This window comes from Hyperolius riggenbachi, chromosome 12, assembly GCF_040937935.1.
Source record: "Hyperolius riggenbachi isolate aHypRig1 chromosome 12, aHypRig1.pri, whole genome shotgun sequence".
Taxonomy (NCBI): Eukaryota; Metazoa; Chordata; class Amphibia; order Anura; family Hyperoliidae; genus Hyperolius; species Hyperolius riggenbachi.
In genome coordinates this window covers 148,861,827-148,876,884 of record NC_090657.1, presented here as the reverse complement: position 1 = coordinate 148,876,884, position 15,058 = coordinate 148,861,827, and the positions used below count along the sequence as shown (strand labels likewise).

The window sequence follows — 15,058 nt, the reverse complement described above, 5'->3', positions numbered from 1 at the left end:
CCATCTTTATTCTGTAATTAACAATGCTAGTTGCCCGACTTCTGTGCTGATGCTCTGCCTCTAATACTATAAGTCACTGGCCCAGAATGAGCATGCAGTTAGATGCTTTGACTCTGGTCTGACTCTGTTGGCTGCATGCTTGTTGCAGGTGTGTGACTCAAAAAACAACTAAAGCCAAAAGTTCATCTTGACAGCCAGGCAACTGGTGTTGTGTACAAGGGAATGAAGATGGCAGCCACCACAGTCCTCTCACGGCAGTAGTGGTATCTTCCACATTCCTCTTACTACAAATTCCTATTTAAAGCGGGATTGTCACCATAAAAATCAAATTTCAACAGCAACTGGTCTGAGTGTATTAAGTGATAAAGATGCTAATCCTGCATTTAAAACTTTCAAAACGTTTTCTGCTGTTATGAGTTATCACATACCTTAGGAGCACTGTCCCTTTAATAGCCATTGTCATTGAGTTGCATGCTGGGGGGTCTTTTTATCTGTAATATATTCCTCCTCTTCCCTTTATTTCCCTGCCTAGCTGCCTAACTTAAACATGATCCTCTGCTCACTTGTGTTTACAGGTGACTCAGCAATTGGAGGAGTAAAGAAAAAAAGTAGAGGGCAGAAATGACATCAGGATGTAGCCTAAACTGTGGGCAAAAGACATGGCCCCCACCAGGAGCAGAATTCTCTTCATTTACTTTATAACATTCACTGCAATCAAAACGTGGACAGTACAATACATGTGTTATGTAAGTAGATCAAGTATTTATCTACTTATATATGTTTTTTTTCCCCTGGCATAGTATGGCTAATCATACTGCTTTAAGGGAGCAACTGATATACCCTTTATTCCAAGCACATGTTAAAACGCTGTTCTTCATCCATTCCCAGCCAACATGGCACCACACTTAAACAGCAGAGGTAATTGTGACCCCTGCAGGCTATAAAAAATACTGCACAACAGAGCAATGAAACAAATTGCAGTGTCCAATTGCATCTAATTACAGCTATATGGTTTTAAGAACAATGGCACATTGTAGTAGAAGCATATGGACTCCGGGCATAAGGCTTAGCACCCGTGTGGGAAAATGAATGCCAGACATATAATTATCATTTCATTGCTATAATTGGAAGACAATCAGTACACAACCATCTAGCCAGTCTCCACAATAGTGTCCCACAATGCAATAATTTCCCACAATGCAGCAAGGTTCACAGACAGGGAACTGCCAGGAGTATGTGCTTTTCTTGTGGGAGGGGTTTCAGCACAATAGCAGTCATACAGCGCCCCCTGATGGTCTGTTTGTGAAAAGGAATAGATTTCTCATGTAAAAGGGGGTATCAGCTACTGATTGGGATAAAGTTCAATTCTTGGTCAGAGTTTCTCTTTAACTCTGGGACACTAAATAGACTGCCATTGAGCAGAGACAACAAAACATTCAATCTACTTTGTAAATGTTTAAATAAAAAATAAAACCATGACATATCTATAAAAAATGTCATTCTAGGAGTAGAAGGATAAATACAATTGTTTATTTCATCAGTTTAATTTCACCTCGGTTTAACTTTAAGGTACAGTTCTAGATTTTATTGCCTAATAAGGAAAATCGACTAATCCCTGTGTGAAGTATGGTCATCATAATACCCACTAAGAAATTGAAAGTCATGTGAAAAGTACTTCCTATAATGTTATTGATAATGTTAATACTTAATGAAACAATTGTGCAATTTCACCTTAATAAATGAGTATTGTGACTGTGGGTACATGTTGGTCTTTTGCTCTTGGCACTGGATTGGACGGGTAATACCACTACCACAGCATTGTACATTGCAAAATAAGTCAGTACGTAATGAAACCAAACACTGATTCTTGACACTAACTTCTATCTGAGATTTCCCATAATCCTGGCTGAGTCATTTGTCTGGAGTAAAGTGTCTATGACTGACATACATGTAGGCTTGTATGGAATTTTAAGCAAAACATCAATTAGTTCCAATGTTCTGGGAAATCTTAAAATTTGTGTACAGTGTAGAGCTTCACTTAAAGCAGACCTGAACTCAGAACATGTTCTTTGCTCTAAAAGATACGCCACAGCATAATAACCTTTAAACAACAACAACAAAAGAACATTTCTTTGTTACAGCTAAAACAAATCCTACAATAAATCAGCTGCATTTCTACTTCCTGATTCTTGGAAGCAGACATATTGTTAACTGCCTGTGCTTTCAAATGAGCTTACCTGCCATGGCAGTCATGTGACACAGGAGAGAGACAACTTGTGATTGGACACAGATGAGGGGTTATTGGAGAGGCTAAACTCTGTAAATGCATACATGGTGCATTTCTCCATGTTTTCTTTTTATCCTGTGCAAGAGTTCAGGTCCACTTTAAAGGACACATGTCATTTGAGCATGTAAACAATCCTATTAAAGTGACACTGAAGTGAAAAAAACCCCAAACTTTTAGTATAGTGAATTGTACGGATAACTAATGGAAAATTTGTAGCATAGAAAATAGTCTCATTTTTATTTTCAATCATATAGCTTTTATAACATTGCATCATTCTGTCATATTTGCAGTTTACAAACTACACTCTGTATTTTAAACTGTGAAACAGCAGAGCTAATGACCCTTTGAACTTCCCCGCAGTAAAACATTATCTAAGGGCTGGAACCCACTAGCAGTACATTACTAAGCTGTTATGATTTGAAAAGCTCTTCCTTATGTAATGCTATGAGTGTGATCCCACTTGAGTGATGTGATTTTATAAAAATCCCCTATAGTATTGCATTTGCAAGAGCTTTTTCAAATCACTAGCGCTTACAAAAGGCTGCTGGTGGGTTTGAGCCCTGAAGCTGTCTTTCAGGCCCCTTTCACACTGGGACGTTGCATAACCCTGTATTTACACCAATGAAAGTCTATGGGGTATACAGGTACTCATAGTTTTCTGTTGGTCTCCACAGCCATGATAACAGACACCAGTGACTTAGTTGGGTTCCTCGCGATCAACCCAGAAGCTAGATAGAGCACCTGGCAGAGATCAGCATGAGGTATTGGTGGCACAGCACGCTTCCTGCCATAGCTTTGCTCACCTACATGTTTCACTCAATAGGGCTTCCTATCCCACTAGGCTTTAATGGGTTTAAGTCAAAGGGCAGTATGCTATCAGTTTAATGCAACCAGAGCTGTTTGGCACATGAACAGGCTGAAAGAAAAAACAGCCGTGTATGTATGGCTTGGTGTACAGTGGCATATGTATGAACGCGACCAGCTCAAACTGTGCTTTTAATTGTATTGATGAGTTATCACTTTTTGAATTATGGTTATGCACCTGAAATAAATTCCTTTTTAAATATCTTTACCAAGTGAGGCTTGCTGTCCTGTGTTTTCTGTTTGAATCTTGGGACAAAGTATTTAGTATTTACTGGTGGAACTCTAGAGTGAGGGTGACTTTCCACCAGGTTGAATCAGATTAGTATAGACCTTATGAGAACCGAAGCTGCAGTAAAAAGATCCAGCCAGTATCCATCTAGTAATGCTTAAGCCATTGGAATCATTTAACCTGTAATTGGAGAAAAATCTTTATGTACAGGATCTTCTCAAAAAATTAGCATATTGTGATAAAGTTAATTATTTTCTGTAATGTACTGATAAACATTAGACTTTCATATATTTTAGATTCAAATACAAGCAACTGAAGTAATTCAAGCAATCAGCCTGTGGCATTGCTCAGGTGTTATGGAGGCCCAGGATGATTCGATAGTGGCCTTAAGCTCATCCAGAGTGTTGGGTCTTGCGTCTCTCAACTTTCTCTTCACAATATCCCACACATTCTCTATGGGGTTCAGGTCAGGAGAGTTGGCAGGCCAATTGAGCACAGTAATAACATGGTCAGTAGACCATTTACCAGTGGTTTGGCACTGTGAGCAGGTGCCAGGTCGTGCTGAAAAATAAAATCTTCATCTCCATAAAGCTTTTCAGCAGATGGAAGCATGAAGTGCTCCAAAATCTCCTGATAGCTAGCTGCATTGACCCTGCCCTTGATAAAACACAGTGGACCAACACCAGCAGCTGACATGGCACCCCAGACCATCACTGACTGCGGGTACTTGACACTGGACTTCAGGCATTTTGGCATTTCCCTCTCCCCAGTCTTCCTCCAGACTCCGGCACCTTGATTTCCGAATGACATGTAAAAGTTGCTTTCATCCGAAAAAAGTACTTTGGACCACTGAGCAACAGTCCAGTGCTGCTTCTCTGTAGCCCAGGTCAGGCACTTCTGCGGCTGTTTCTGGTTCAAAAGTGGGTTCATGCTTCCATCTGCTGAAAAGCTTTATGGAGATGAAGATTTCATTTTTCAGCACGACTTGGCACCTGCTCACAGTGCCAAAAGCACTGGTAAATGGTTTACTGACCATGGTATTACCGTGCTCAATTGGCCTGCCAACTCTTCTGACCTGAACCCCATAGAGACTCTGTGGGATATTGTGAAGAGACAGTTGAGAGACGCAAGACCTAACACTCTGGATGAGCTTAAGGCCGCTATCGAAGCATCCTGGGCCTCCATAACACCTGAGCAGTGCCACAGGCTGATTGCCTCCATGCCACGCCGCATTGAAGCAGTCATTTCTGCAAAAGGATTCCCAACCAAGTATTGAGTGCATAACTGAACATAATTATTTGAAGGTTGACTTTTTTTGTTTTAAAAACACTTTTCTTTTATTGGTCGGATGAAATATGCTAATTTTTTGAGATAGGAAATTTGGGTTTTCATGAGCTGTATGCCAAAATCATCAATATTAAAACAATAAAAGGCTTGAACTACTTCAGTTATGTGTATTTGAATCTAAAATATATGAAAGTCTAATGTTTATCAGTACATTACAGAAAATAGTGAACTTTATCACAATATGCTAATTTTTTGAGAAGATCCTGTATTATGGTACAGAGTTGTGTCATTGAAGCAAGGCTGTCCTGTCTGTGCAGCCTAGGTAGAAACCAGATTGCCTTCTCTGACTACTGGTTTTAAGAGGAACGTTTTAGCCATTTATTTAGGAAAGGGCTCTTTACAGTAAGAGTGATTAAGATGTGGAATGCATTGCCACAGGAAGTAGTTATGGCAAACTCTATACCTGCATTTAAAGGGGGCTTAGATGCTTTCCTTGCGTTGAAAGACATCCATAGCTACAATTACTAGGTAATGCCTAATGATGTTGATCCAGGGATTTTATCTGATTGCCATCTGGAGTCGGGAAGGAATTTTTTCCCTTTTGGGGCTAATTGGACCATGCCTTCTAAGGGTTTTTCACCTTCCTCTGGATCAACAGGGATATGTGAGGGAGCAGGCTGGAGTTGTACTTTGTTCTCTGGTTGAACTCGATGGACGTATGTCTTTTTTCAACCAAAATAACTGTAACTATGTAACCAAGGATTGAACTTCATCACAATTGGTAGCCGATACCTCTTTACCCATGCAAAATATTTACCTTTTCTCAATAGATTATTGGGGGGTTATATGTGGCTGATATTGTGGTGAAACCACAGTGTGATCTCAGGAAATAGTTCCTGAGAATTAACAGCTGTTTCCAACTGCCAAGCGACCAGTATCTCCCTTGGTGCATATGTATATCTAAAAAAATCAATCTTTTAGGCTATCGCATTGTTAGGTGTTGTGGTTATAGATAGAGTTGGGCCGAACGGTTCGCCTGCGAACGGTTCCATGCGAACTTCAGTGGTTCGCGTTCGCGTCCCGCAGGCGAAGTTTTGCGGAAGTTCGGTTCGCCCCATAATGCACCATGAGGGTCAACTTTGACCCTCTACATCACAGTCAGCAGGCCCAGTGTAGCCAATTAGGCTACACTAGCCCCTGGAGCCACTCACCCCCTAATAAAAGGCAGGCAGCGGCGCCCATTAAGCTCACTCGTGTGCCTGCGTTAGTGAGAGTAGGGCGAGCTGCTGCAGACTGTCTCTCATAGGGAAAGATTAGTTAGGCTTAGCTTGTTCCTGGCTGCATACCTGTTCTGTTCAGTGAGCCCACCATACCTGTTCTGTTCAGTGAGCCCACTGGATACCTGCATACCTGTTCAGTGAACCTGCCACTGCATACCTGTTCTGTGAACCCACCACTGCATACCTGTACTGTGAACCCACCACTGCATACCTGTTCAGTGAACCCACCACTGCATACCTGTTCAGTGAACCCACCACTGCATACCTGTTCAGTGAACCCACCACTGCATACCTGTTCAGTGAACCTGCCACTGCATACCTGTACTGTTTAGTGAACCCGCCACTGCATACCTGTTCTGTTCAGTGAACCTGCCACTGTATACCTGTTCTGTTCAGTGAACCCGCCACTGCATACCTGTTCTGTTCAGTGAACCCGCCACTGCATACCTGTTCTGTTCAGTGAACCCGCCACTGTATTCCTGTTCAGTGAACCCACCACTGCATACCTGTTCTGTTCAGTGAACCCGCCACTGCATACCTGTTGTGTTCAGTGAACCCGCCACTGCATACCTGTTGTGTTCAGTGAACCCGCCACTGTATACCTGTTCTGTTCAGTGAACCCGCCACTGTATACCTGTTCTGTGAACCCGCCACTGCATACCTGTTGTGTTCAGTGAACCCGCCACTGCATACCTGTTGTGTTCAGTGAACCCGCCACTGCATACCTGTTGTGTTCAGTGAACCCGCCACTGCATACCTGTTGTGTTCAGTGAACCCGCCACTGTATACCTGTTCTGTTCAGTGAACCCGCCACTGTATACCTGTTCTGTCCAGTGAACCCGCCACTGCATACCTGTTCTGTTCAGTGAACCCGCCACTGCATACCTGTTCTGTTCAGTGAACCCGCTACTGTATTCCTGTTCAGTGAACCCACCACTGCATACCTGTTCTGTTCAGTGAACCCGCCACTGTACACCTGTTCTGTTCAGTGAACCCGCCACTACACAAACAGCTGTTTGCGGTGCGTTACACGGTGAGTTTGGTGTGTCAGTGTGAAGCAGTACTCTAATTACACTACCTGATTGATGTATACACATGCAAGATGTTTTAAAGCACTTTAGGCCTGCAATTTAGCATTCAATGTGATTTCTGCCCTTAAAACGCTGCTTTGCGTCAAATCCAGATTTTTCCCCAGGACTTTTGGCATGTATCCCACTCCACCTGGGGGTCCAGGTGTTAGACCCCTTGAAACATCTTTTCCATCACTTTTGTGGCCAGCATAATTTTTTTTTTAAAGTTCGCATCCCCATTGAAGTCTATTACGGTTCGCGAACTTTTACGCAAACCGAACCTTGCGCGGAAGTTCGCGAACCCGGTTCGCGAACCTAAAATCGGAGGTTCGGCCCCACTCTAGTTATAGATAATGGCAGTTAGTGCTGTCTGGTTTTTTTCATGTCTGCCAGTAGTAAAGATGATTATGTGCAGGCTGATTGTGCATTAAGCAATATGAACAAATTACATGGCGAATATCGATCATTTCTTGATCTTTCTTCTATTTTTCGTACTTACGTATTATCCCGTCTAGCAGAATGGCTTGGCAGTTAGACAGGCTGGAAAAATGTGCACTGTGTTTCTTGAGCAGCTGTGTCGCGATCTGTTCCTGCTGATGACATTTGTGAACTTTCACATGGACTTCCTCTGTTCACTAGCAGATCTCTCAGCGAGAACATTTTTGCAATCTTCCTGAAGTTCCCTCTGCCCACCAGCAGAGGTCTCTGTATTCAAGAACTGTGTCTCTGCAGCCTTGAAAGAGGTCACATGACCATCCTAAGAGTATATAAGTCCAGCTCCAACAGAACTCCTTTGCTAGTTCATTGATATGGATAGCCCAAGAGCCTGTGTTCTGGTCACTGCTCCTGTTACCTTGATACTTGTTACCTGATTCTCGATTCCTGTTACCTGTACCTGTTTGTACGTTTTCCTGATTACTGTTTGCTTGACTTCCCTGTTGATGATATTGCCTGCATTCGCCTGCAATCACATTGCCAGTTGTTTGCAGTCATATTGTTATTTTGTACAATCGCTTGAATACGCTTGTATGTATGTTCATGCTCATTTGCATTTTCACCTGTACATATCCTGCACTTTTGTAAATAAACCTTTACTTTATTTCACCTTTATCCCAAGGTTTGGTGTTCAGTATTTCCACAACAGTGACATTCTGCATTCAGTGCAATTCTGCATGCACTGCACGTTACAAGCTGATTTGCCACAGATCAGCTGCTGTGTTCCGCACAGCTTTCCTCACTGCGCAGTGTTGTGGCCAGTTCCGAAGTCACAGCACTTGGCTTCTTCTGTCAGCGTTCGGTTGCCAGCTCTCATCTGTCCGGCTGGTTTCGGCTCCCTGTCTGCACCTGTCCAGAAGTCACAGCTCTTGGCTTTTTCCCGCAGCACTCGGCTGCCAGCTCTCGTCTCTCCAGCAGGTTTCAGCTCCCTGTCTGCACCTGTCCAGAAGTCACAGCTCTTGGCTTTTTCCCGCAGCACTCGGCTGCCAGCTCTCGTCTCTCCAGCAGGTTTCGGCTCTTTAGCTGCTGGTTCGGTCCATTCTCCCGCGCAGCCCTGCAGTGTCTCGTCTGTGACATGCAGGCAATCAAATACATGGTGGTGGGAGATGGGTGAGTGCTTGCTGATGCGGGGGGGACAGGTGTGTGCTGGTACCCCACCGGGAGTATGGTGATGCAGAGGCAGAGCACAGATGTAATTAGTCTGTATCATCCTGGCTGCCTAAAGCCCAGCCGGGTATAGGTAGGTGCGGAACTGAGCAGCTGATCTGTGGTGAAACAGCTGCTCAAGAAACACAATGCACACTTTTCCAGCCTGTTTAACTGCCGAGCCCGTCCTGCTAGACGGGATAATACGTAAGTACCCTATTTTTTAACTTCTCACTTTGCAAAAAAAAATTTCCTTTTGCTAAAATTCCTCTTCAGGCTTTGTTAACCTTCATTAGGTAGCACTTTGGTAGTTTAGATGGGACATTTCAGAGAAAGCGTCTGAATAGGATGCATACATTTTATCTGACTTTCACCAGGTTCTTTTTAGGCAGTCATCTCAGCATGCCTGTTTCCTTCCTGGGCTGTCCTTCCTTGCAGGAAGGAGCGAGAGATACTGTGGTGATATTCAAGTGCTTGTGCAATCAAGGCTTTGTACAAGCTTCATATGCACACAGATTGCATAACTGGTGGGAAACCACAATGACAGACATTAAATACAGATTGCAATTATTTACAAATTACTTAAACCCTCTGTTTAATTGTAATTATTACAAAGGAAAACACATCAGATGGTAAAACCGAGAAACAGTATTATTTAATAAAACATATATGCTAACTTCCAATTTGCAAGCAATACATAAAAAAAAAAAAAAAAGTTGCGACACAGGCAATAAAAGATTGTGAAAGAAAGTTGTGTAATGCTATAGAACACCTGGTGCAATCTCTCACAACTAATTAGGCTAATGAACAATAGGTGATTAACAAGGCCAATAAAAATTACTGGGTTTAAAAGAGGCATAAGGCCTAAGTGGCCAAATCTCTCAGCAGTAAACATGAGGAAGGGTACACCACTTTGTGAAACACTGCATGAGTAAAAAGGGAAAAAATGTGAATAATTTCACAATTTTGTAAATTCTGTACATAATATAATGAAACTATATAAGAGAATCTATAAAAAAAATTCTGTGTGGTAGAGACGAGGCTAAAAGCCAGTGTTGGATGCCATGACATTTGAGCTCTTAGCATTGAAAACAAAAACAAAAAAATACCATTCTATGAAGGAGATCACTTCTAAAAACATTTTATGTGAAAACCATTAGTCAATGCATTACATTAAAACTTGACCGCCCCCAGAAGTAATCAGATATAAATACGATCCAGAAAAAAATCCATCTTGTGTGGGCCCTAGCTTTATTAAGGTGAGTTAACTTAAAATGAGAAACTGTCCTGTGGTCTAATAAATGAATATTTGTATGTGTGCCCCATGTTGTGAGCTAAAGAGGAGAAGCCACCTTGGCTTTTAATGAGTGCATAGTCCTTGACAGGGGCTTAACTAGACTTAACCACTTGCCGACCGCACGCTTATACCGTGCGTCGGCAAAGTGGCAGCTGCAGGACCAGCGACGCAGTTCTGCGTCGCCGGCTGCAAGCTAATTAATTAGGAAGCAGCCGCTCGCGCGAGCTGCTGCTTCCTGTCAATTCACGGCGGGGGGCTCCGTGAATAGCCTGCGGGCCGCCGATGGCGGCTCGCAGGCTAAATGTAAACACAAGCGGAAATAATCCGCTTTGTTTACATTGTACGGCGCTGCTGCGCAGCAGCGCCGTAAGGCAGATCGGCGATCCCCGGCCAATCAGCGGCCGGGGATCGCCGCCATGTGACAGGGGACGTCCTGTCACTGGCTGCACAGGACGGATAGCGTCCTGTGCAGCCCGGATCACTGGGCATGACAGGTAGGAGAGGGAGGGGGGGAATTTCGCCGCGGAGGGGGGCTTTGAGGTACCCCCCCTGCAGACCGGAGCGATCAGACCCCCCCCTGCACATCATCCCCATAGGGGGGAAAAAAGGGGGGCGATCTGATCGCTCTGCGTGCCCGCTGATCTGTGCTGGGGGCTGCAGAGCCTACCCAGCACAGATCCCAACAAACAGCGCTGGTCCTTAAGGGGGGGGGGGGTAAAGGGTGGGTCCTCAAGTGGTTAATAGGGGCCCCTGCAAAAATGATAGCCCCCTTTGTCCCCAAGCCCCACGGGATTGGGAGGAGGTGAATGGCAGCAGAGAGTGTTCTGCTGTGAAGCAGCCTCTGGAAGCAGGAAAAAAAATTACACACACTCCTGCACAAAGTTTTTGTAAGTGAAGAGGGAGCTTTCTTTACTAATTGGCTGCACTTGCAGTTGGTTAGAGGGAGAATGAGGGGCCCCCATAGCCTCTGGGCCCCCCTACTATGGCAGGGGTAGCAGGGGTGAGTGCTATACCCATGGGACTCTTTGATACTATAAGGGTGCATTAGTGCAAATAGGTAGCTTGGCACATAAAGGTTTTGGAGCAACATATGCTGCCATCCAGATGAGACTTTTATAAGGGGAGGACTTAATTATTTCAGTAAGACAATATCAAGTTGCATTATGCACAAATTACAATAGCATGGGTTCTGTAGTAAAAGGTTTTAAATATTATACAACCCTACCTACAACGGCAAGTGTTCTTCTCAGTTTTCGACAGTTATTTGTATGCTGTAGCTCCACCCCATTGTGCAAGCACCAACGTAATAAGAGTATTACACAGTGCAACATGGTATCAAAGAGGACCAAAGAGTCAGATTTAGTCCGAGACTTTGATCTAAATGAGATGACGTTATGCTGTGCTTCATCCAGCAACAGCGCCACCTAGCAGCATCCATTTTTCCTATGTCAGACTATGTCCAACATTGCTCTGAGGAAGCCAAACTGATTTGGCGAATCGCGATAGCGTTGGTGAGGGCCTGTGGAGCGATACTCTTTTCCGGTAGGAATCTCTCCTTTTTACTTGACACTTTGATGGCTACTTAATTGTTGTGGGTAACGTTTTTCACTCCTCTCCCTCTGCTCACTGTGGTGGGCTTCTATGCACTGGATCATTTCCTTCCTTCTTACTTTCTCTAGTTCACTTGTTTATTGCCCTTAGCACTTTATGAATCCTCCGGGTTACTCCACTGCAGATATTATACTATTACAATAAAAATAAAACAATTATAACATCAAGAGTATACGTGGGGGGGGGGGGCATATTTATAATAAATTATTATATATATGCCCCCACCATGTATACTCTTGATGTTGTCATACAGTTTAATAATGATGTATTGTTTATATTAATGCTCTGGTCTTGTGCTGTGTTTTTGGAGGATTGCTGGTTTTGATTGTGACATATGTCCAACATTGGGCCTATACTGGAAAAAGCCAATGTTGAACATAGTCCAGCATAGGATTGGGAAGGGAAGAAACATAGTTTAGGAACCTACAGGCCACATAAAACATAACAAACAACCAGCGGGTCTGTATTGTACCTATACATGCATTAACTTAATAACCCCATTTTTCATACTGGTTTGCTTTAAGTAGCTGTTGCCATGCAAGGAATTACAGGGATGTATTTCCCACACATTGTCATTACTATATAATTTAATATATCAATGTTTACATTTACATAGAGATTATAGTTTGTGCATATGTTAAAACAGAGGTACTTAGGTCCTAACCTATAACCATTACATAACAAGAGATTCCTATTGGTTTCTCTTACTTATTGAGGAGGAGGGGATCTGCATATCAGCTGGACAAGCAGTATTTTTAAAAAGGGAATAAAGATAACAGCTTCCTTACCCCCCCCCCCCCCCCCCGTGATTCAAATCACCTTTAAAGTGTGCATGGAGCATCATCACCCCACTCCCGCATAGCATTAGAATGTTTATGAGGCTTAAGACACAGAAGTAACTTGCAGGGAATAATTTCTTAAAATCTGAAGAACACGATATGGCATCCCCTTTCACTGTCTGGCGAGGTTTAGTTAAAGAGGAATTGTAGTATAAAAAAAAAAACAATTTTATATTTTTTTTTGTTCGCAAGCAATATTCATTTATAGATTATTTAGTCAGTGTTATCCCTTTGTAAAACCTATTCTCACTCTGATTTACATTCTGAAATTTATGACAGGTGGCAACATCTTTAGTCCTGTCAGGTGCAGCTCTGCGGAATGTTTGATTTTTAAAATCCTGCAAGCAGTGATAAAAATGTCTGGTCTCCCAGACTGCTCTGGGAGGAGCATTCCGCATACCTATGTATCATGCTACTATATGACACTACAGTGCCTCTTTAACCACCTTTCATGAGAGCTCCATTCATATCCACGTGCCAATGTACACAAGAGTGGTTGGAAGGTGTCACCTGTAAAGGGCATTCAAGTAAACACAGCATACTAAATCCGGAATGCAATAGACAACAGGAAATGCAACCTAATGCTTCAAATATCTATTTTCATATCTGTATCGTTTTCAGGTGTTGCCTGGTGTAGATTTCTCAGTGTTGCCTATTTGCCCAGTAAATGCTTGAGAAACAGCAGGATAAACTCTATATGCACTTTGTGAGGCTTCTTCAAACATGCTTGAGTCAATGAGTGCTTAGTAAATCAATGTTACTGGAGTACGTAAAACATGCCTGGAGATGTGATCAGAAGGACTGTATACCTTGAATAAAGCTCACATCAATCACACAGTAGGGTACCACTAGTTTATATTATCTGATTAATGATAGGAATTCGTTGTTGAGTTGAGGAGAGACTGCACTGCACTTACCTTGCGCCATTGCCTTGTCTTTTATCTTATCCTCCTAGGCTCTGCCCCGGTTTGCTCTGCAGTGTGACTACATCTACTGGGAAGATGACAGGATGACACTGACGGCTTTGTTCTCTGCTGGGTGAAATATAAAACAGTAGAAGCGAGGTGGGGCGGCAGGAGTCACCACTGCTTCTCACATTTGGGAAATCACAACTGGTTTGCTTACTTAGTTATTTCTTTGCCAAGTCTGTTTGTTTGAAAGTAGGTGTGTAAAAATTAATAGGTTACATGACTTCATCCAGGCTTGGAGAAGCACTTTCCTTTGTGTTGTCTGCCTGAGCATGATTCAGATGTGTTACTTTGTTTAAAAAAATAGGATTTGTCATGATAGAAGAAGCAACACCTCCTTACTTTAAATGAGTGAAGCTTGTCCTATGGCTTCACACACATTTAATGCAGGACTACAGTTACATTTAAAAACCTTTCTTCAAACTCCTTATTGGCCACATCATTTATCCCATTTACCTTTGGTCCAGAGTAATGTTTTCTGTGCATTCCAATGTTAAATCGTGATTGTGCTTGAAGCTGCTGTCTTGCATAACCATTTAATGTTTCGTTCAATCTGGAAGCATAATATTGCTGTTTTCAGAATCTTTACATTTATCAGCAGGGCCAGTTTAAGCATCATGGGGTCCCCTGGAGCAAAGGTATACTGGAAGCCCCCTACCCCTCTGCAAAGTCGGCCCCCAAGCCAGCCCTCTTTCCCCCGGTGATCTCCCTGACTGTTCCCAAGTCCCTGGGGCCCCTCCATGATGTGTGACTGCATTGTAATAACTCACCTGCCTCAGCGTGCTGCTCCATCCCATGCTAAACCCTTATTGCACGGCCTGCCCATGTGACCCCATTCATATAAATGAGGCCTACCATGGAAGGGCAGGCACATACTAAGGCCCAAATTACTATTACCCCAACTAAATACTAATAAATAAGACTTAGACAACCAATTTGGATGAAATAGGCCGCAGACACTTTATTGGTGGGATAAATATTGTGTTTCCTTTTATTTTCCTTTAATCAAATCATTAAAAAACTTAAATAAACATAAATTTGCTAATACAAATAAAATGTGTGCATATTTCAATGAATAACCATCAATAACAGAACCCACCCACATTAGTGGGTGACTTTAACTATCCGCTCGGCCCCACCCAAACCTGTGGCTAGCTCAATTGCGGACTGTAAACCAGTGCTAAAAATGTCCAATCCAATCTCCGAGAGGTGAACCAGGTCTCTCCTGTACAAGACCTGAATACCACCCTCCAACTCAGTGTGGCGGAAGCAGAAACCGTGAACAATAGGCATACATTTTGACATGTCAAAATTAAACCTTTTGCATATTTTTTCTTCGAATTGCAGATCTTTGTTCAACAGCCAAACAAGCAGAGAATCATTTCAGACAACGCGATAACAGAGTTGGCCATGATGCTGTGCAGCTGCAGAATGTCCTCTTTCGTTCGTTGTAACAGAAACCTTGTGTTAAATTTTCCAATGTCATTACCCCCTAAGTGTATGACTAAAATATCAGGGACAGGCTACTCATCCAGACACTGCGCTATCTTTCTTATCAAACCCTCCCATTTCATACCCCTGACGCCCATGCCACGGAACATGAAAGACATCCACATTCGTGCCTAAGTTCACAGAATATGGGTGGAGGACTGCCCTCTTTTTTTACCCAATACAGAAATGAATGG

The 15,058-nt window shown here is 42.9% G+C and overlaps 1 protein-coding gene and 1 long non-coding RNA gene across 2 annotated transcripts in view; one reads left to right on the top strand and one right to left on the bottom strand.

The window, feature by feature from the left end:
- LOC137542216 (protein-glutamine gamma-glutamyltransferase 5-like) overlaps positions 1-13,494 on the bottom strand; it is a 66,495-nt gene extending 53,001 nt beyond the window's left edge. The window contains exon 1 of the mRNA XM_068263961.1: positions 13,323-13,494. Within this exon, the coding sequence (XP_068120062.1) occupies positions 13,323-13,332 (10 nt within the window). The 5' untranslated portion in view covers positions 13,333-13,494. The remainder of the gene's footprint in view (positions 1-13,322) is intronic.
- Positions 582-13,517, top strand: LOC137542217 (uncharacterized). Its single transcript, XR_011025380.1, has 2 exons — positions 582-746; positions 13,361-13,517. It is a non-coding gene; the product is annotated as an uncharacterized lncRNA (long non-coding RNA).
- The last annotated feature ends 1,541 nt before the right edge of the window (positions 13,518-15,058 follow it).